Genomic DNA, 23,604 nt, shown 5'->3' with positions numbered 1-23,604 from the left:
GCCTGGGTGAAGACAGCACTGGATCCATGGGCTGGTAAGTGTCTTTTTATTAAAAGTCAGCAGCTCCAGTATTTTTAGCTGCAGACTTATATTTTTTTAACCTGACTGAAGCTCTTCTTTAACTGGTGCTGTGCAGTTGCTAAAAAACCTTTAGACACTTCAAAGATGAACCTATAGTTAAGGTATTTGTATTAAACTGTTTTTCATTTAAATTGTTTCTTTTTATTTATAGCATTTTTTATAGATCCCAAACACAACATCCTAAAGTGAAATACAATATGTGTCATATTTTATTATCTGATAGTATACATAGTTACATAGTTAGTCAGGTTTAAAAAAGACACAACTCCATCCAGTTCAACCAAAAAAAAAAAAACAGTATTGAAAACCCAACCATACAATCCCATATACACAAGCCTATACCCACTGTTGATCCAGAGGAAAGTGAATATAAACCCCAGCAAAGCATGATCCAATTTGCTACAGCAGGGGAAAAAAAAATTCCTTCCTGATCCCCCGAGAGGCAATCGGATATTCCCTGGATCAACTTTACTGAAAAAATTTTTAGTACCCATCTATATTATGTACACCTAGGAAAGCATCCAGGCCTTTTTTAAAGCAATCTAGTGAGCTAGCCAGAACCACCTGTGGAGGGACTCTATTCCACATTCTCACAGCTCTTACGGTGAAGAAACTTTTCCGTATTTGGAGACAAAATCTGTTTTCCTCTAGATGTAAAGAGTGCCCCCTTGTCCTCTGTGTTGACCTTAAAGTGAACAACTCAACACCAAGTTCACTATATGGACCCCTTATGTATTTGTACATGGTGATCATATCCCCCCCTTAATCTCCTCTTCTCAAGAGAGAATAAATTCAGTTCCTCTAATCTTTTCTCATAGCTGAGCTCCTCCATGCCTCTTAAAAAAGTGAGCAAAGCTTCTTAAAATTAAAAAAAAAAAAAAAAAAAAATACAATTAGCAAAGAAAACTGTAGCCTCCTATACTGAATACAATATCAAATATTTTTATGTCAGCACCCTACATTATCAAAAATGCAATTTAAATCCAGTGATGTAGCAAATAACTACACTACACATTTTTGTAACGTTTCTCTTTTTACTTTTAAACATGCTTTTTGTCTTCAATCTCAAATGATAATCTCTGGTTGGAGAGGTTTGTCCATTTGCTTTGGACTTGATCTTGCTGACCTTCTAATGTGACTTTTTTCTTGTTAAAGCTTTTTATTTTTTTTCAGGTGTAAGCATAGAACATACAGTAAAGCACTTCAACAGGTATCCAGATAAAATACCACAATGTATTACAACAGTTATTGGAGTGCACTTCGTTCGAGTGTACAAATGCAGAGGCGGCTTGTCAGCCTTATAGCAAAAACATTTGAAAATAACATAAAGATTGTTAATGGATCCTTATATTATAAACAGCATTGTAAGGATGCAAAAATGTAATAAGTAATAAGCTGAAAAAGAGAGAAGGAAAATAGATTTTGGGATAACCAGATTATGGTGAGGAATGGAGTGTAAAAGGAGGAGAGGAAAAGGGAGCAAGGAGAAGGTGGCCGGGGGGTTCACAGTCCACTATTAGTTCCCCTTATGAGTCTTGGCACACATCAAACTTCTAGGAGGCGATGGTCAAGCAAAGTGTAATTTTTTTAATTCAATCTGCAATCTGGACCTAGTAATAATAGTATTACTTAGCTCAGCAAATGTCCTGGGCTAAGATATTTGGTACATCACGGTCTATCATTTTTAGTCCACCAGTACAGTACTACCTATTGTAAAAGCATTCTCTTGAAACCAAAATGGACCTGTTTTAGACAGAACGAAACACTGAACACATTGCCTTTACATTCAAGCTATTGGTAATAAACAGTGGAAAATCTACAATTTTTGGATCTAGCACTTTTAAATAAAACAGTATATCAGGTGCTTAGAAAAAGCATGGGATCCGTAACTCGGGACAAGGCTTAGTGACTGGATCTTTCAGAGCGTTATCAGAATGATAATGGTTATAGGGTTATAATTACATTAACATTATTCTGGATGTTGGCAAACTCTACAAAAAGTATGTTGTTTTGTTTTTTAAATAAATTTTTGCCAAAGTACTTTATTGTAGATAATACGTCTAATAAAGTGATACCATTGGTTTACCTGATAACTTTAAAATGCAAGCTTTCAGTACGCAATATTTCTGTAGGGTTCCATATTTAAAATGTGAATTTTTTTTTTTTTTTTTTTTCTCCTCTTTCCTTTCCATTATCTGCCTTTTTTCTCTCCCTTGCTGCTCGAATGCTCTTCATATAGGGCTACTCATAAATATAAACTGGGTTAGACAACTCCAGGTATTTCTTATCCTTGTTAGTCCTGTCCCTTTAGGGAGTGTTGGCATATCTTATCTCATTATTGATACAGGATTCAGGATTATGTTCCATGACCGCACTTTTTTCAGATTATGTATTTTCTTGAATATTGTTGTTTTGAAGCCTTGGAACTTGTCTTTCTCATTAATAAATAAAAGAATTGTAAAAAAAAATAATAATAATAAATGTGAATTTTAATTTTTTTGAGCTGGCCAATGAATGATATCGGTATACTTTGGTTTGTATTCATTTTATGTTTACTTTGAAAAAAAAAGTAATTTTAATGAGTTGTTATCACAGCCTAAAACAAAATATCTTACTCAAATTTTGCATTTTTGTAGCAGAATGATGTATGTATTTTTTTTTTAAGCAGGACAAGATAATTAGTATTATGTACAGTATTACTTGTCCTGTTCCTATATTCGTATACAGGCTCTTACAATGCCTATTTCACATGATGGAAGAGGTGCAGATTTCTTTTTGATACCAAGTATCAATTACGGGCTTAGTAAAATGGTGAAAAAATTTTTTTTTTAAAGACAAAAGGTCCAATTTGTTTTCCATAAGTGCTTTTTTATTGGTACTTCACAAAAATAAACTCCATGTCATGAACAGGTAGATGTACGTGTAGCAACATTCAGATCTACTAACAGTAATACTGCAACAAGGTAAAGTATATTTCAACCATAATTCCTATGCTAATGGTAAAGTTAAGCAAAACAACATAGTCACTAGTAAAGAAAAAAGAAAAAAATGTGTGTGGTGGGGGGGTCCGGGATTGCAGGGATAGGGTTATAAAGTTGTATAATGTATCAGGGGACCGATTCAGCCATCCCTAACTTTCAAATATTTCAGAAACACATCAAGTGCTGTTTGATTGCATTCCAGTATTTTATAATGATATAGTAATTGAAGCCCTGTCCAAAAAAAGTACAAAGGTCAAATTTTACCTGTGCCATTTCTAATTTTAATCTAACACTGCTGACCCTAAAGAAAGAAAATTAGAAACATGAGATAGCTTCCATTCCTGTCTTTAGAATGTTGGGTCCGTGTACATTTTATTTTTTACCATAGACCAGGGATCCTCAAACTACGGCCCTCCAGCTGTTGCGGAACTTCACGTCCCATGAGGCATTGTAAAACTCTGACATTTACAGACATGACTAGGCATGATGAGAATTGTAGTTCCTGAAGAACTGGAGCGCCATAGTTTGAAGACCCTTGCCATAGAAAATGGTATACCGATAATTGAATGTTTCTTATTTGAGCATTTTTGAGGTATAATGGAACAAGATGGGCAGTGTGTTCTATTTATGATTTTTATTATTTCACATTCTTGCTTTATAATATCAATTTGTTACTTAAGTGGAGTTACACTTAAAGCATAAAACCTGGTTTCCTAGATGCTCTGGGTATCAGATGCAGACAGGATGTGTCAATAAGCTGCAGGTGACATAGCAAACATGTAAACTTTCTTATTGGTGGGGACAGCGAGCCACAAGAAGAGGTGAAGTCTATAAACTGTGTCATAAAGCTTATACTCAGTAACCAGACTCTGCGATTGGCTTTTCCTTAGGACACGTGCTGGATGTCTGTAGGCGGATATTGTATATGGTTTACATTGAGTCAGCTGGAGACACGTTACAACCAAACGGATCAGCAAAGATGAAGCAGCTGGGACTGAACCAAACCTGTAATATCTGTTGGTTCTTTTTTCTTGTCTCTTTCTGTGTCACAGGTAAGCAGGTGGGTTGGTGGGGGACCAAAATCTGGGACACGTCTGCAGGCAGACACACTAACAACTGTTTAACTTTGGCAACAACTTGTGATCAGCAGCATTTTACTGATCTATCGTTGTAACTATTTACTGTCACCCAAATTATTTCCTACTGCAGTATTTTTTATAGTTGTTGTATTGCATTGCCCTTCTTGTGCTGCCTCACAATTTTGTATTGTTTATAGAATCGCAGCTGCTATAGAAGAGTATTTGTTGGCAAATATATATGAAAAAATCGAGGCTGATTTTCTTAATTTGCTGAAAAATTTGACTCTGTAAAATGAAGTGAAGCTGGGGATTCTAAGTGAACACAGCTGCAATATTATTGAGTGAACATTCTCAACTCTTCCCAAAGTCTTAGATTCTTGGAATTGGAAAAGTAATTCATATTCTTGCCTTGTAGTACTGGAATCAACTACAACCCAGGACACTATTTGCATGTAAATATTATCCCGTTGGTTGTAGACTTTGTTGGATATTCCATTGCACTCAGTTATTTCTATGCTGTGGGCTGGTCTTTTCCCCTGGTCTAAGTGGTAAATGACAGAAGCAATAAATCATTAGTCCATTGGGATGGTTGGCTTGGTTGGCCTAATTGATTGCTCATGATCTAAGGCTGCCTATACATTGTCTGATGCTTGCCAATCATATACTGTATATGTATAATCTAAGAATTTGTATATCTGGACAGTGCATAATTAATACAAACCTCGTTGGCAGCATTCATTCTCATGAGCCTAGACTCTCCAGTATGTTTTATAAGAACAGGGATTAATCCTTCAACTAAGCTTACAATGGGGTATATGTTGCCCGCCCTGAGTTACGGTTTGCAGTAGCTTGGCGGTGCAAAAAGAATTACCGCCAGCTCCGCATCACTGTTTATGCAAGTCCGGCCTATATCATTGGCTTCAATAGTAAATGGCCACCTTTCCAACAGTATATGTAAGCATAACGCAAATGCAGACAATTTCTAAGCCTGTTTTTCTCCACAGCTATTATTTAGGAAAAACAAAAAAAAGGCCACTTTAAATAACATTAATATTAATATCAATAGCTGCTTGCGCACAATGGAATACATGCAGATTATCATTCCTATATTTCCAATTCTCAATTCTTGTAAAGAGACATAGGGCCTAAAAGCTTAATAGACTTATACTTTATAGTCTACTAATAATATTAAATAGATTTATCTAGTCTGCTCTTTTCACTAACTATGTATTCACACTATAAAGAACTAAAATGAACCATGAGTTATTCCTTTGATTATTGTAAATATTTATTTAAAATCTATCTTTTCAGACACTTTTCATAATGTGTTAAAAAAATGATATTAGAAAAACACAAAATCAATAGTTTCTTTAGACATTAAAACGAAAGGAGTTTTTGGATGTCTGAAACATATGACGCAAGTGTTCATAAACAGTGTAGGCCTTCCGTTACCCTTGTTGCTATATTCAGGGAAACATCTTAATATGTAGTGAATAATAAACCTTATGAGTATACACCTATAAATGATAAGTAATCTCTTTCAGCTTTTCAAACGATACCCTTTATTAATCATTTGATTTATTTACTTATTTCAAATGCATTTAGCCCAAACATCTGTTGGAAGTTTCTCTTTTAATTTATTAAACGAAACCTACCCCTTGCTTGTATTCATATGTCTACAATATTATTTCTTGTAATTCAAGCCAAAGTTAAAAACTCCCAATACTTAAGCTTAAATAGCCTTCAGCTTATAAAATTAAAACAAGTAAATATTTCAATTAAATATTAAAATAGTAAATTGCTTGTAACCTGTGCCGTCCCTTTATAATATATAAGCTTAATTGCAAAACGTTGTGGTTACATTTAGCAGTTATAAATCTTTCTGTGCATTGAATATATTATATTTATTGGCATTTCTGGGAAGCTTATTTGATAAAGAAAAAAAACAAAAACAAAACTAGTTTGTCAGCAAATAGCAATGCTCCATATGAAGCAAAGAAAACATTTGGATTGTCAAAAAAACAAAGTTTTATCGATAGAACACTTTACTTTGAATTTTTCCCAGGATGCTGTCATTTACTGCAGAATTTTCACTTTTGCTTGTTGAAAAGTGAAACAAATTGAATGGATGTTTAAAGCAACACAGTACTTTTAGAACAAAAAGAAAAAGAAAATAAACTTTTCTTTAATCACCATAAGCAATCATGTCTGTATACGAATTTTCTGGTTACAGACTTTCTCGTATTAGGCCTGCGTAACATAAATTGAATAAACTTTTAGCCAATAAAACAAACCCAAAGAAAGCTGACGTGATATTTAATAGGCAATTTTAATAAAATTGTATACATTAATTTATTCATAATCACATAGAAACACTAAGAGAGAAATATTTTCTTTAGATTGCAGCATTTTATGTTTTATTGTTAATGTATTGGTCAGTTAACAGGAAGTAGATTTACCATATAATATGGTTTTTAAAACCCAAAACTCAACATGCTGGAAACTTTGTGTACATGCTGCTTCAGTGGTGTACAGAGCAGTTCCAAGACGTATGAATTCAGGTTCTTCCCTAATTATTATGAATGATTCCTAAAGCATTCATTTAAAGCACATTGTTGCAGCCTTAATCCTTTTAAAACAAGACTGTCACTAATTGTCCATTTTTAAGGCTAGGGCTGGTATTATGGGGCATTGTGGTCTTGGTGTATCTTACGCTAACATATTCATCATAGCACAGTTCCTCAGCTATTCAGGTACCTGCGGACTATGTGGAACGGTGTTTAAGCAGTTTGATTAATGGAGTTGCGACTCACGGTACTGCACCAAACTCTTTGGCTTAGTTCGCAGACCATCTTATGTTTATGCCAATACAATTCAGCTACATATCTAGGATCCCTTTCATTATAGCAGTGCTTTATTTCTAAATTGCTGTTGCATTTGAATGGACTGCTGTACCAGCAGAAATTGTGGGGCAAAAAGTTGCAAACCCCTTTTAAAAACTACAGCTACACGTGGCAGCATTCAATTTTGTGCACCTAAAAAAACGCCATGTTTTTCCAATGCCTGGGGGGCCGTTAAGAATTAATGGCACCCCCGCGCATCTGCAAAAGAGCAGCGTATTTTTCCTGTGGGTCGGGAATGCATGAGATTTTCCACAAATTGCCAACCCTCACATTTTTGAACCTAGTCTTTAACAGTTTCTTGTCTCACTAGCAGTCTCTTATAACATGGCAGCAGTCTTGCTTCTAGACAACTTTGTCTAACAGTCTCATGTAACATTAAAGTTTTCTTGCAAAGTGGCACATATGATATGGGTACAGATTGTGCACATAATTTGGGTTGTGGGTTTAAACTCTTTCTGCATGCGGGTCACAGGAACAGACCCTGCACACCAGTTGCATTGTGGGTACAAGAATGTACAACAGCAATCACATGTCTAGGCCAGGGTGCGTTATACAGAAAAACAACCACAAGCAAATGTGCTGAATCTTTGTCTTTATGATTTATCACCAAATATACAATTTTTCAATAAATTCCCCCAGAATAAGTGTCAGTTCACACTGATCCGACTCGAAGTCGCCCCGACTTCGGGCGACTAATGAAGTCGCCCATGCACCGCGACTTCGGCACGGTCTGCAACGACTTCACATAATGAAAGTCAATGCAAGTCGCTCCGACTTTGCAAAAAAATAGTGCAGGAACCTTTTTCTAAGTCGGAGCGACTTGAGTCGCTCTGATTAGAATGGTTCCATTGCACAGAATGGAACGCTACATGTCAGGCGACCAAGTCACTAAAGCTGGCAAAAGATAATTACTGTCTGTTGGGCACATTCATATATAATCTAGATATGGTAAATCCTTTTTTAATCCTAATCATATAAGTGTGTATGTCTCTGAGGTCAGGAGCCCTCCACAAACTTCAGTAACCCAAGGTATTTAGCCACCACCTTCAGTTATCAGCAAGTCCACAATCACGGTATTCTTTGTTATCTCCAACAAGCAGCAGATAAGTAAGATCAGCACCCAATAAAAAGTCCATCTTTTATTAAATTCATCATATAAAACAGATTGTGGCCATATTTGTGTCCTACCTCGAATATTGGGAGATTCGAAAAGACCCAAATTGGGTTGAAACATGTAATTATCAAGCTGGTAGCTTAGTGCCTGTTGTCTTATGCTGGCAATAGTAACTCCGATCTTCGGATTTATATTGGATCCTATCCAAGTAACTTTAGTGCATTTGCGCTTTGCCTTTTATAAGCAGCCACACTGAATGTTGCCAGAGTTTGGATGAAGGAATCTGCTTGCTGTGCCACTATTTTTGCATCATTTATAGACTAACGGTGAGTGGAATTTGTAATGCAGTTCTGCAGTTCCCCTGATATTCAAGTAGACATGAGACAGGATATGGCCGTGATATGTTTCATCTGATGAAATTTAATAAATTACAGAATTTTGTAAGGCCTATTTAGATCTGAGTGTGTAGAGCTACTTGTTTTATGTATCGCCAGGCAGGTGCGTTGTTATACATCAACATGCCTTTCTTTTGTGTGTTGACATTAATTTTGATGTGCAATCTAAAGGCTTGCACTGTTAATGCGTAATACAGGCCTCCAAACCCACTAAAACACAGATAAAACATAATAGTCATGTTTTGCAAAAGCACTGCACTACAGTGCAGGGAGAGAAACAGACACTATTTTTATTATAGGGAGTTGGATGCATGCAGTTTAGCACACTAAAGTGCTATCTGTTCTTACTTGTTTGTGCCTTTGTTACACAAGAATACAAATTTTGCAAAATCAGCAGAACCAGACAAAAGATCTTTAACGCATCACAGCACAAAAGTGTGATTTGGTCCAAACATTTTTGGCAGAACACAAAATTTACAGTTCTGTTGGTGCCTCACCTTCCTATTGTACATAACATGTACTACTATTACTTTTATCCTAGAACCAGCTACAGGTAGGCAGATGGGAAACATGGTCATCTTTTTTTCATTCTTTTTATTCAGATTCCAAGGTTATAACACAAAACAGAGTCTATTGGGCATACCCAGGCTTGGTACTTTCCATAGGTCCAGAACATACTAAATGCTTTAATCTAACAAACAACTAAAAGGTACGCTCAACCACCATGTAGGACAAGCACAGTATCATTGGTGAGAAACTCAGGGTCATAATTTTAGAAGGATATAATAGAAGAGGCATTCTCAAAAATACTTTCCAAGTAACCTAGTAATGTATTACCAGTAGAAGCACAAGGGTCACCATAGGTCCTATTCTGAACCAAGGTAAGTCAAGTAGGTGTCAAAAACATGGTCATCTTTATTACTAGCACTATGCACAATTCTTTAGAATACAGAATGTGGGGAAAGGCCGTAATCTTTTAAGGAATTGTAGGGACTTTGAAGCCCAGTAGACTATCCCTATGACCAATACCTTGGACTTTCGTGAGATATATGTTCTTGTGTGCGTGTTATCTGTTTGACATCCCGTAACATTGCTATCAGCCACACCAGACTGGTGGAGAACACATGATATTCCAAGTAGTATACCAGTCTGCTGAAGATGTGGTCTTCATGCCGCACTTAGACAATGGTCAGCAAGGATTAAAATTGGTCAAGATGTCCAATACTGGGTGACATGAGACAATGACTAATTAGACTAAGGCAGGCCATAGACGATTCGAATTTCGTTCGAAAATCGTAACTGGCAGTGTTATCGAACGTTTTTCGTATCGTTAGTGTGGTATGTAAAACGTTCGATTTTCGTACGACAGCAAAAATTCAGCCGAAATTTGGCCGAATTTCGTATCATTAGTGGGGGAGTTGTATGATTTCGCCTAACAAAACACAGAACAGTAGGGAGTGTGTCCGGTAGAGATGTGGTTAAAAGGCACAAAAAATAGTGTTTTGTCGTACGATTTTCGGCTCACATTGATGGTACACTCAATGATGTGCACGAGTGCCGCTTTCGTTTATCGAACGATAAATCATACGTAATTCGAATCGTCTATGGCCTGCCTAAGACTGTCTCACACTGTAAAAATGCACTAATGTGCGCTCATCAACAAATGTTGTTGCAATCTGTGCTGCTTTAAAAATTTCACTCAATTGACTTGAATAGCAATATGAAGGTCAGCCCTTCCAAAATGCGGCTTACAGTTCTCATATGTACTTTCCCTGTAATGCAACACGTTGTTGTGAGCAGCTCCCAAAGTCATCCGTGTATATTCTCTTGTCCATACATTGAATTTTCAATGCAGAAAAATGCATCACATGCCAGAACTTTGATGAATTATGTTGTGCAGATGAATAATATCCAAGGGACAAAAATATCAGGATCTAATCAGCGTATCTTTATTTACCATAGAGTTGCTTTAAGTCTTATATGCTGTTTTTTATAAAGCTAATGCACCAGGGAATGTACCTAATTTGTTGTCCTTGTCGAATGTCTTTTTCAGACAAATAAAATACATAGGTAAAATTTGTGATAAATTCTCACAAATGTTGAAGGCTTACTGAGACCATCCAGCAAAACGATAACCACAAGACAATCCTTGAACTGGTTACCTTCCTTTTAAACCAAAACTAAACAGTATTTTCTAAAACATGTCCAACTTTGAAACTGTCAATTTTTTTTCAAAGTTAGTACCGCAGCACACAACAAGATTGTTTTAAACTGTAAACTGTCAGCAATAGTGATATAAGGTTACTGACTTGAATGTAGCTGTATTAGTGCACTTGCATCAAAGACAATCGAGTACTGTTCGTGATACTTTTTTTATTTGCACTAACATACAGATTTTCAAAGTGTGTCTCCTTCTTCAAGGTCTAAGCAGTACTGGTTGGACCTTGAAGGAGACACGCCCTTAAAGCTTGTCCTGAAAATAAGATTACTGTGAACCATTAGTGAAAGGAATGAGGACCAGTAATACGCACACAGTGCTGTTTAATCTCTTCTCCAATACTGGTGACACCCAAAGGTATAAAGAATCCACATGAACAATAAATAATTTTATTATTCAGGCCAAAGTCTAGCAAAGCAAGAAAGACAACAAAGGAAGACTAGATATGCCACTTGGTATCCCTGGTTTACCCTGGCAAGTGCTACCTTCTTTTATTCTAAGTATCACCTAGAAACTTTCCTAAAGTAATAAGAACCAATTTTATTATACAAATAATTTTTTTGAAGGTCAGTCCACTCAAGTAGGATATCTCAGGTTTTTGTAGCAGCTGGAGCATTAAACCCACTTTGGAATCCCATCTATCTCTTAGGCTTCATTCACACGTGCATCTGAAGGGCAGTAGAACCAGGAGATTGAGCCACAGTTTTACCTCCCCCCAACCTCCCGTCTGAACACTAATATACAGCCACTAATGGCTGCACACATCCTGCGGCTGCAATGCTGTGCTTCATGGCTATAGCGAAAATTAAATGACAAAATGCTTTGAGCGGGCGGTGCCACCGGCGAACACGGCTAATGCAGTTCTAGGGGGTTACGCCACAACCATGTGCAATGCACATGATTGCCGTATGGTAGTACAAAAATGATCACTAAACAGGTGGTGAGGAGGTGACAGATCGATTCCTCGCGCCGCCTGCCAAACACCTCTGAAAAGTGATCTGAGCGTGGAACACTTTTCAGAGGTGTGACAGTTTCTGCCGCACATGTGTACAAGCTCTTAGGGACACGTATGGTGAGATCTCTGCACTGAGTTCCCAGGGTTGTCACCATCAGTAACCATTATGAAGGATTCCCACTCTCTCTGTTTGAAAAAATATATATTTTATATTATAAAGAATGTAACAGGAAGAGCTGGAACACACAAACGTCAGTGGGGTTACCCAAAACGTCCAGGTAAACAGGAACAGGGTTGGATATTTACGGCAAGGAGATCTTGCTTTTAAAGTATCCAAACATCAAAGAAGCCTCATCCCATTAGCGTTACCTACAGCAATTTATTTAACTCTTGGGCAGATGGACCCTTTAAGCTGCAGATGTATTTCCTAACAAAAATACAGTTCTGTAGGAAAAACTTAAGTCAGATAATTAAAATAATTCACAAAAAATTATTCGTTCATGTTTATACTGATTGTTGACCAGCTGGATAAACTGGAGGCAACTCATTTTCAGAATACAACCGCAGGACCAATATTTGTGAGCCCTGAACTACGCTGGCAGCCATACTTGGACAGTGAACCGTCTTAAGTCCCTGATTTTAATGTTGGTAGTTTAGATAAATACTGAAGTTCACACAAAATAAGATCGACTGCAGTGAAAATGGTAGGCCAGTCAGTGATGTCAGTCGCACCAGCACACAAAAAGATTGCTATTGCTTAAATAAAATGCATCACTAGTCCTATGAACACAGAATACGTTCCTCATATATGAGAATCTCTGACTTGTGCAAATAGCATACATGTGAGCTAGCTACAAACTCTAGGTGGTAGGATATTTGACGCACTACCAAAATTGCCAATGCCTAAGCACTTCAACCAAAAAGTACGGATGTCATTTTGGATTTTGCATACTGATAGTGACTACTCTTTAAATGTATGTATGATCTAGATGTAAGTTCCAGTCGCCTCTCCATCAGACATAACACGCTTCTCTAAAAATTTGATTTTAAAAGATAATTAGATTAAAAAAATTAAGGCAGTCACAAAATCCTCTAATTCCCCAGCACTCCAGCATTTGATAGTTTTCAGTTAATATGAAACCTGCTTCTAAAGTCCTAATTATAGCAGAGCCCTTAATTGCATATATGTTTAAAATATGCAGTCAAGGCATACATGTGGACTTCTACTCAAGTCTCTGGGATTGCCAACATTTGCAAGAGAGTGCAAAATCTGGTGCAGCTGTTCATGGTAGCCAATCAATTTCTAACTTCAGCTTGTTCAATTAAGCTTTGAAAAAAAAAAAACTTGAAGCCGATTGGCGTCTAAGCACAGCTGCAGCAGATTTTGCATTCTCTAATTTTAAAAAAATCACCCCCACTATGACTTTGTTAACAAATTGCAAAGCAGCCATATCCCCCTGGCAGCACCTATTTCCGGGGGGACCGGGCAGGGTTTTGAAATTTGATCTATCTTTAATCTTAAACAATGCTTCTACAGCTCTCCATTGCAAATTACTCTACCACGGAAGACATACAATTCAGTTTGAACTTTGGCTTGCTTTGTGGGAAAATTGAATGTTAACAAAACTGCCTCAATGCTATAAGATTGTAATTGTCCCTAATTAAATCCTAATTTTGAGCATCGTGTTGACCCATGGCATCATCTGTACTGACTTTAGAGAATAATAGTCTGCTCCTGGAAATGATTACAGTCATCCAAAGGAAGCCATCCGATATCTCTGAGCACCTCTAGACTGTAGTTGATTGCCCAACATGAAAATCCAAGATGCGTTGATGATGAGACTTACAGCTTTATTAATTTTGGAGGTCCCCACGTTAGACTCTTCTTTCTTTTTAACTTTTTTTTATTCTCTTAATGGGTTTGATACAACAGATAAATACAAATTTTAGAAAAAAACGCACAGGGTAGCTTGCAGGCTGAGGTTAGTTGTTTCTGATGTAAACTTTACAATTTCCAATTGTTGCATGATCTGGCTTTGGCATAACCGTGGCAAGATATAAAATTAAAAGAACTTACCAGCCGTACCTGTTATCCCCCCAATTCATTTTACAGATAAGATAGCACCCTGAAGGGCTGATGTGACTTGGGTTCACATAATTAGGCTCGGTTCACATTTGTGTGATGCGGGAAGGCTGCGAATATGCAGCGTGTTCCCGCATCGCATCCGCACATCTGGCAGTTCACACTGCCATATGCGATACGCAGGGGGTGTCAATTAAATGTTAACGACACCCCCAGTTTGATCGCATATCGCAGTGCGATCTGCAAGTTTGCACAGAATTGGATCGCACAAGTGTGAACCACTGTGCGATCCGATTCTGAGGCGGCTCAAAAAATGCCTCATGTGCGTGTTTGCTGCGGATGTGCTGCAAATTCAGCCATACAAAGTGTATGGCTGAACTCGCATCCACACAGGAGATCGCATGTAATGAAGGAGCAGTGCGCTCCGAATTACATGCGATCAGCGCATCCGCACAAGTGTGAACCGGCTCTTACTGTACCTCTGAGATTGAAGACATGACATTCTTTAATATACCACATTAATAGGGACTGTTCTGCTATACACTTGAGCAGTAAAGATGCATGACTGGTAGAAGATACTTTTTTGAGAGTCTGACTTCATATATGCAATGAAAATATGAAGTCCTGATATTTAGTTAGATCTAAGCTAACCATACAGTATATAATCTGATTATACAATTTTCTTTAGATCACCCATGTAGTGCAAGGGCCTTCCCAACCTGATACAAATGTATTGAATCATTTAGGTTTATCCTTGATATGATAGGTAGGTCTGTGCTTATATTGTGCCAACTAGCAATGATCCTTGTGTTGACAGATGTAAATTAATGTGGGTCATAAGTGTTTTTCTACAAAAACTAGAATGAAAACCAGTAAACATGAAAAGCATTAAGACATAAAAGCCAAACATGTACAGCTGCACGCAGAAAGAGAATACGAAAATATCCTGCCCGTAAAAACACACAAATGAGTGTAAATAATGTAGAGTTAATTTCATTGATAATATAGGATAAAAATCAAAGGATTTACCATTAGTATATCCGTGCACTATTCTGCTCTAACTTATTTTTTTAAACTAAATTAATTGATGGTTATCAGGTATGGCAGACAAAATTTCTTTGTGTGTTGTAAGTTTTCCAACACTAGCAATTGTGTGGCATTGGAACTTTGACGGAAAACTATAATAGTTTAAGGTCAGTGTTGTTTTTGTTTTTTAAACTGATATTTAATATATATTTTTATATTACAAATTAACATTTAATACAGGGTGCACATGACACTTATTTACAGCACATTCTGGATAACGTTTCCTTTTAGACAGACTCTCTCTAAATGAAACTCTGTATGCCTCAATACAAGGTGGTACGGCTTTAGCTATTTAGCTTAGATACCAACACAGCTATAGGAAGGTGTGGTGCTACAAGCCTTCCAATTTGTATAAGGATCTCTTAAGCAAACGGGTACCCCACCTGGGAGAACCCTTAAAATAACCTTGAGGTCTTAGGGAACCAGCGCTGGTACATTAGAGCAAAATTTAAATAAGTAAAAGAATAGGGATTGTGGAATACTTGGGTGTTGTTGACACCTAGGGCTTCTCTATACAACAAAAGTATACACTGATCAGCCATATGACCACTGACAGGTAAAGGGAATATCTCGTTACAATGGCATCTGAAAATTGGTGGGGTATATTAGGCAGCAAGTGAACATGTTGTCCATGAAGTCGATGTGGTGAAAGCAGAACAAAATGGGCATCGCGGATTGTTGTTTAGAGGCTGTGAAGCCCATGGTGACCCATGTCCACAGCCAAAAGCCTCTATAATAGTCACATGGGCATCAGAATTGGACTACGGAGCAATGGAAGAAAGTGGCCTTGGCTGATGAATGACGTTTTCTTTTACATCATGCGGATGGCCGGGTGCATGTGCATCACTTACCTGGGGAAGAGATGGCACCAGGATGCTGTGTAAGAAGGCAAGTCGGCAGAGGCAGTGTGATGCTTTGGGCAATGTTCTGCTGGGAAACCTTGGGTCCTGCCATTCATGTGGATGTTAAATTGGTGTCCATGCCTCAGTGGGTCAGGGCTGTTTTAGCAAAAGGGGGCCATACTCATAAATTGGGTGGGTGGTCATATTGTTATGGCTGTTCAGTGTATATAGTAATAATAAAATAAAATGGTTAATAATAATAATAATAGGTAGATAAAAATGCAGCCAATAAAAATTTTAATGTTCGATAACATTGGTTTTCAATGGATTAAAGCCAGCTGACATTGATGATCAGTGGAAAAGTGCCCTCTTACATCAGTTTATCCCTTGCATTGGTGGTGAAGAAGGGTCTCCTTAGATTGATGATCACGGGGGGATGGACCACCTAACACTGGCAGGCAATGGGAGTACAGCCTCAATAAAATGATGGTCTAGGTAAAAAAGAAAAAAAAAAACCCTAACAACCTCTGGGTGAACCCTAGGGCTCCAATCTATCCTGGTTGACAAAAGCTGGTTCAGATCATATTAAATAAGAACATACATACTGACTATACATTCCCTTTAAAGAAAGACAAAATGATCAATATAGATAAGGCATTACTGATATCAATAGTGAACCTTCTATTTGGGTGCAGTAGGCTATTGGCTAGAAAAAATGCAAGCAAGCTTTTGTTTTTTATTAGACTTAAGAAGGCATAGAAATGCCACGTTAGATGCAAACCTGCTACCAGATCCTGATCCAGTCTCAGCTGTCATTTGTTTTTTAAAGGAAATTTGTATCATTTCCAATAAAACTTTTCCTAGAAAAGCTACGCAATAAGAGTATATAAGAACACATTACAATTAACGCCTATCCACTAAATGCAGTAGATCCATACAATAAAGTATTCAGCAATCACATATATATCCTCACTAATCAATCCAGCATAAAGGTCTAACAGGACTTTAGAGGTCGAGCACCATCTAGACTGTCACTCCTATTCCTATGCATTCATAGATGAGTTAACAGGTTAATCAAGCAGTATTGTGGATTGTGATTTCAGCCAGGGACAACTAGAGATTTTTCAATTTTTAGGTGGCATCCTCAAGACTCATGTTAACTTATACATAGAGATTGCTTGGTTAATAAGTCTGAGCCACTGAGCTAGTCAGGAAATCATAGGATTTCCAATGAATTGAAATAGCCCTTTTCACATAATAAAATAATAGTCGTAATAAACGTTTAATGTAATTAGTTAGGTCAGAGTCCACCAAATAGCCCAGCAAACATCTACAGGGGTTACATACATGTCGGGTATTTAAAGGATGGAGCTAAAAAAATCTGTTACGGCAGACCTGAAGGTACATATAAATGGGCTCTTTCAGATCATATGGTAAAATGTGCCATTGTCAGAAGGGTATTCATGGCAAGAAGGAGAGGGTAATTTACACATTTTGAATAGGATATTTGGAGTGTAATATGCACAATGTGAGAACTTTACTTGGATAAACTTATCTCTAGCAGAGATGATTGTGGATACGTGTGATAGCTGTCGTTTGATCATCTTTTGGTACCGTTGGAGTAGATATGACATACTGCCGATTGATAGGCTGCATAAAACCTTCCAAGATCATTCTTTTAGACACACTTTTTTCTGCTAAAATCAATAAGAAAATTTGAAAAATATGCTAACAGATAATAAAAATCAGATACTTCCAGGTGTGAAAATTGGAAATAATTCTGTGTACAATTTTGGTACTGTTGTAGTAGACATGGCATACTGCCGATTGATAGGCTGTGTAAAACCCTCCAAGATCATTCTTTTAGTCACACTTTTTTTCTGCTAAAATCAATAGGAAAATTTGGAAAATATGCTAACAGATAATAAAAATCAGATACTTCCAGGTGTGAAAATTGGAATTATCCCTATGTACAATTGCTTGCTCAGTAGACACATGAGAAGATTGTTCATCTTACAGCATTGGTAAAAAAATTCATTTTTCTGTCAACATGTAACACTAAATGTTCTTTCAGTGGATATTCCACCTAAAAGCACATTTTTTTTCCAACTGCTAACTTATTTTTTTTCCCGTGCTTTAAATATATTTTTTGTGACTATGTATGTAAACATATTTTTATATGCTTTTAGCACAGTTTTAGAACTGCAAAAAATGCAAGATAACATAAACCTAATTGCTTTCTATGTTGCTGATATCTGGGATTGATTTAGTACGGCTGGTCATGGTCATATATCAGTGGGCTGATTGAAAAAAAAAATTAATGGATACCCCCATCCACACAATTGGGCAGTGAGGACTCCTACTCTGTCAGAATACACTGATCACAAAAAGTTGCAACAAGACGGGTCATGAGAAGTCAATCATTAGATCAACTTCTCTTGAACGGGAACAGCCATAGATGGATTGAAATTTAGCTGCTTCAGCAGGGGCCAGACAAATTTTGATCCATTTCATAACCAGCTTAAATGAATTGAGGATTTTCACCTAGCAAAGCAAATGTTAGTGAAAATGTACTGTTGCGCAGGGGCATAACTACAGGGGTTGCAGGGGTTGCAATTGCAACCGGGCCCCATGCTCCAGGGGGCCTGTGCGGCTCCCCTGTACAACTGGATAGGATAGGATGTCACAATAGAGAACCAGGAAGGGGTCGGTAAATATTTAATTTACCAGCCCCTTCCTTTTCTGAATGGACAGAGTCATAGTAAGTGGCATTGTAATAATACAATTAAAATACCAAAAAATAAAAACTACTGACACCAGTGGGTGAACTTCCAGGACCGCAAAGTTTCACACTTGCGACTGGGTCATGGCATTCCACCACCGCGGGGAGGCCCCAAGATGGCAGGAAGGGAGCCCACTGCAGAACTTGTGAAAGGGTCCCGCAATGAGAGTAAAGGGCCCCAGGATCAGTGAGAAGAGCCCCAAACTTGAAGGGAAGGGCCCCGGTCAGGGGTCTGGGGGTCCCTTCATGGTTTCTTGCACCGGGGCCCTGAAGGTTCTAGTTACGCCTCTGCTGTTGCCTTCACATTGCATGCACAATCGTGCAAGATTTGTTTTTTTGAGTAAATGTTTGGATATTCAAAATTAACACAATTTCTCTTTGTTCACTTTGCAATTTATCTTGGGAAACAGCCTAGTACACAGTGCACATGGGTACAGGACTGTCCTGGCAAATCTAAGACAGATGGCATCTATACTATTATTTTTCTTTATTTTATGCATCTAAGATTTTCAAAATGTGATATCAGGCAACCAACTGAATTTATATAGAGGCTGACAAGCTCTGAGAAAAAAAATAGTTTTGCCATTTGATTCTTAAACTCAGGGCTTCCCTGGAAACCCTTTCGATTTTTTTACCATGACTCATAGTGGTCATGAAGCTCTGATGTGTAATAAAGGAATAAGGATTCCATCCATGTGGGAGTCAGAAACAAACAGATCTCCCCAACACCAGCCCTGCCTACACGAGTGACTAACACTGATCTCTAACACTCTCACTTTCTATAACAATAAAACATATCCAGATCACGGTAAACAAGACATAATAAAAGTAAAATACAGGAGGCGCCTCTAAATGTAATAAGTAAGGTAATTTATTAAGCGCAATAAATAAACAACTCACAAACAATAAGGAGTTGAATGCCTGGGATCGATATCCTGGAGCGAGTCATCCGTAGTTTTCCACAGGAGTCCGGCGCTGTCAGGGGGGTCACCGTGATAAAGAAGCCGGCTGGACAGTGTGTGTCAGAACCGCAGAGGACCGTTGGGACCACAGCAAGCTCGGAAACGCGTCGCACAATTAGTGACGACATCCGCGGCCAACAGCGCTTCAGGCCTTGCTTTCGGTTGTCCGACACGCCAGCATTCTGTGCGGTCCTGACACACACCGTCCAGCCGGCTTCTTTATTACAGTGATGGACCCCCCTGAAAGTGCCAGACTCTTGTGGAGAACTACGGATGACTCTCTCCAGGACATCGATCCCAGGCATTCAACTCCTTATTGTTTGTGAGTTGTTTATTTATTGCTCTTAATAAATTACCCTACCTATTACACTGAGAGGCGCCTCCTGTCTTTTACTTTTGTTCACAGTGCCTTTTGGGACTTTACTTCTGGTCCTCATGGATGGATTCCTTTAGGTATACATATGGATTTTTATTATATTGGACTTTTCATCACTTGCCTTATACCCTTATGTCATCTTGTATTATACTCATTGTCTCCCCATATTTTAGTCTATTTATTTATTTATTTATTTATATATTTTTTTTGGGCCGGCCTTCAATAGCTTCTGGGTTACTGCTTAGTTCTGACCAGTTGCGCTTTTTCTTGTGTGTAGCCATAATAAAATAACCCTTTCCCATTGAGCATACACATATATGCGGCCTCATGGAAGTGGGTCATTATCCGTGGGACCGCATATATACGCTGCTGTGTTTGTGCTGAGAGCATGCTGCACGGTGTGCTCCCAGTACAAAGACCGAGCTGTCGGTGACAACCCTGGGTCTCATACTAACGATGATCGTTGTGATAGCCTCTGATTGGCTATCACAGTGAACAGTCACTGTACGGCCCATCCCTGTATTTGTTTTCTCCTCTTGAATGAAGAAAAAGATACTGTACATTGTATCGTTTTCTCCTTGTTAGAGAAGAAAATTGTAAACAAAAACTGTGAGCAAAAAAGAAAAAAAAAAAGGATGAAAAAAATAAAAGATAAAATAGCTATATCTCGGTTTGATCTAAGTTTGGGTCATGGTTAGGCTCAAAGGGCATGGTCAAAGGTTAGGGTCAGTGAATTTTAGTTCAGATTTTTACAAAACGTAATTTACTTTTTTCAACCCCTTCACACCAACCGTACGCAAATATAGGGCCTTGGCTTGAATGGGTTGTACCGGGGTGATGCCTGCAGCTGCAGGCATCACCCCGGCACCATTTTTAGAGCTTGGAGTTTTGAATGCTTTTAAGTGCAAAAGAGGGATTTGGGGTCTTTTCGACCCCAGATCCCTCTATAAAGAGTACCTGTCACTGCCTATTATTGTCACAAGGGATGTTTACATTCCTTGTCACAGCAATCAAAGTGATCAGAATTTTTATTTTTTTTAAAGGGACAGTGTAAAAATAAAAAAATAAAATAAATAGGAAAAAAATGTAAGAAATTAAAAACGCCCCATCCCTCCGTGCTCGCACGCAGAAGCAAAAGCATACGTAAGTCGCGACCACAAATGTAAATAGTGTTCAAACCACACATGTGAGGTATCACCATGATCATTAGAGTGAGAGCAATATTTACACAATACCTCCTCTGTAACTCTAAACTGGTAACCTGTAGAAATGTTTAAAGTGTCACCTATGGAGATTTTTAAGTACCGTAGTTTATCACCATTCCATCAGTGTGCGCAATTTTAAAGTATGACATGATGGGTATCTATTTACTCGGCGTAACATTCTTTCACATTATACAAAACATTTGGGCTAACTTTACTGTGCGGTTGAAAGACCGCTGCGCAAATACTGTGTGACCTAAAATATTGCAACAATCGCAATTATTTTCTCTAGGCCCTAAAAATATATATATATATAATTTTTGGGGGTTCTAAGTAATTTTCTAGCAAAAAATACGGATTTTAACTTGTAGGCAACAAATGTCAGAAAAAGGCATTGGCATGAAGGGGTTAAAGTATAATTTTCAGGTTTTAATAGGTAGGATAAAAAAAGCAAAATGTGCACTATTGTTTCTGGGCCCTATTATTGGTACAAACAACAAAAAACATACATATATGTGATATCACTGTGATTTTCAGGAGCAGGAGATTCTTTTTTTTGGGGGGGGGGTTTGTTCTTTGGTGGTAGGTTATGGTAAAAGCAAGAAATTTCCAGCTATATTTAAAAAAATATATATTTTTTTCTATTTTCTGCCCATTTTCCTTCCATAATAAAAAAACAATCAGAAGATTACTATTTGTCACTAAATGAAAGCCCAATTTGTCCTAAAAAAAAAACCAAGGTATAATTCACACTGGATACGCTAAGTCGGTTCGATGATACGTATAGTTTTCTAAAACGTAAAGTTGCTAAACTGTTCGGGTATTAATATTTGTTTTACCCTCCATCATGAAGAGGTTAATGTAAAGACCTCATAATCATCTAATGATAAATTATTTCCACTGATCTTCACTCTTTCTTTTCAAAAAGTACAATGTTTTGAAGATTATTTGACACACTGGCAACCCTAATTCCAGAAAATAATCTCCCTTCTACTCCCTTTTGGTAGAAGAGTTCCATTATTTTGCATTTAGATGTGCATGGATCTTTTATTAAGTTAGAAGTTTTTGAAGTATTTAAATACTTTTACTTAAAATTTGTGTAAATATCTGAATATGTCCTCATAACAGCCTTCCGTAATCATTTACACAGCAGGATAGAGATGGAGCATCAGCCCTCTGAGCTATTCATGGCTATTTTCTTTGTCACTGTTGTCAGTCTCTATTGCTGCGCACTATTATAGCATAGCAGAAAGGGGTCCTCATCAGTTCCCTTCTGCTCCATCATTGTCCAATCACAAGCTAAGGCTGGTGACCACCCTGTGCTGCTTAACTGCAGTGAAAAAAGTGGGGTTCCCAGCTTAGCTTTACTGTCCTAATCACAAATTTGTTCTTTAAGAATTACAAATATGTTGAATAGTGATCAACCTATATCATTTTTTTTGTGCTGATACCAATATTTTGGTCATATTGGCCTATATTTTCAGGCATTTAAAATGTTTTTTTTTTTTTTTTTTTTTTTACAGGTACTCTTAAAGACCCCAAACCTCTCCTCTGCACTTAAAGCGGAGTTCCCGGGCACAAAATCGATATTTTTTATCGATAGTTCTGCATCACCTGAAAAGGAATTGGATAGTTAGGTTTTTTTTTTTTTTAAACTCACCTTGTAATTGAAGATCGTAAATACTCACCTCAGGGTACTTCCTCCCTCAGCGCCGCGGCTCCGCTGTCACTTCCTGTCTCGCGATGATTCCTGGGAGCTGAACGTCATCGCTCCCAGGAATCAATGCGACTGCACCGGCCCCGCTCGTCACTTCCGGGCGACGCCGCATTCCCCTGCTAAACAGCTTCTGGGCATGCCCAGAAGCTGTTTAGGAATGCAGTGCCGCACCGGAAGTGACGAGAGGGGCCGGTGCAGGCGCATTCTGGGAGAAGAAGACGCAGAAGAGGACCGCGCCGGCTTCAGCTGCCCACAAGAGAGATGGAAACGCTGTGGAAGAAATTTTATAAGTATTTCTTCTAAAAGGTAAGTGGGAACCGGGACAGATCAGAGGCTAGCCATTGTGGAATGTACTAGCCCTGACTGTCCCGGGGGTATGTTTGTTAAAAAATGACTTCTGTGCCCGGAACTCCGCTTTAAAAGCATTAAAAACGCCAAGTTTGGCTGTTTTGAATGCTGTCGGTTTTTTTAATTTGCCGCCGAGTACCTGGAAGTGATGTCATGACATCACTTCCAGGTTTTTTACATGGAGACCCGATCAGAGCCGAATGCGACTTTGATCGGGTCTTCTATTCGGCGGCCGTACAGGTAGGATGCCCAGGTCTCCCAGTGGGATAGGAGACCAGGGCGAGCCACGGAAGGCAGGGGGAGGGGGGAGATGTCCCCTCCCGCTCCTTGTAATGACAGCCGAGTGGCTTCTCAGCCACATCGGTTGTCATTACAAGACAGCCGACCGTCGGCTATGGAAGCCGATACCGGGGTGATGCCTCTAGCTGCAGGCATCACTTCGGTACATGCACTTTCCAAAATATCGGTAATATCGGTAGC

General features: G+C 38.3%; 1 protein-coding gene across 1 annotated transcript in view; it reads left to right on the top strand.

Annotated features, from left to right (window-relative positions):
• Nucleotides 1–4,003: 4,003 nt before the first annotated feature.
• CD8B (CD8 subunit beta) overlaps nucleotides 4,004–23,604 on the top strand; it is a gene marked incomplete at its 3' end in the record, with an annotated part of 32,975 nt that continues 13,374 nt past the window's right edge. Inside the window, exon 1 of the mRNA XM_082271491.1 lies at nucleotides 4,004–4,114. Within this exon, the coding sequence (XP_082127617.1) occupies nucleotides 4,042–4,114 (73 nt within the window). The 5' untranslated portion in view covers nucleotides 4,004–4,041. The remainder of the gene's footprint in view (nucleotides 4,115–23,604) is intronic.

The sequence above is a fragment of the Pelophylax lessonae genome (genome assembly GCF_965119305.1).
Source record: "Pelophylax lessonae genome assembly, chromosome: 1".
Classification (NCBI taxonomy): Eukaryota; Metazoa; Chordata; class Amphibia; order Anura; family Ranidae; genus Pelophylax; species Pelophylax lessonae.
Note: the sequence above shows the minus strand (reverse complement) of the source record. Positions and strands in the feature narration are given on the sequence as shown.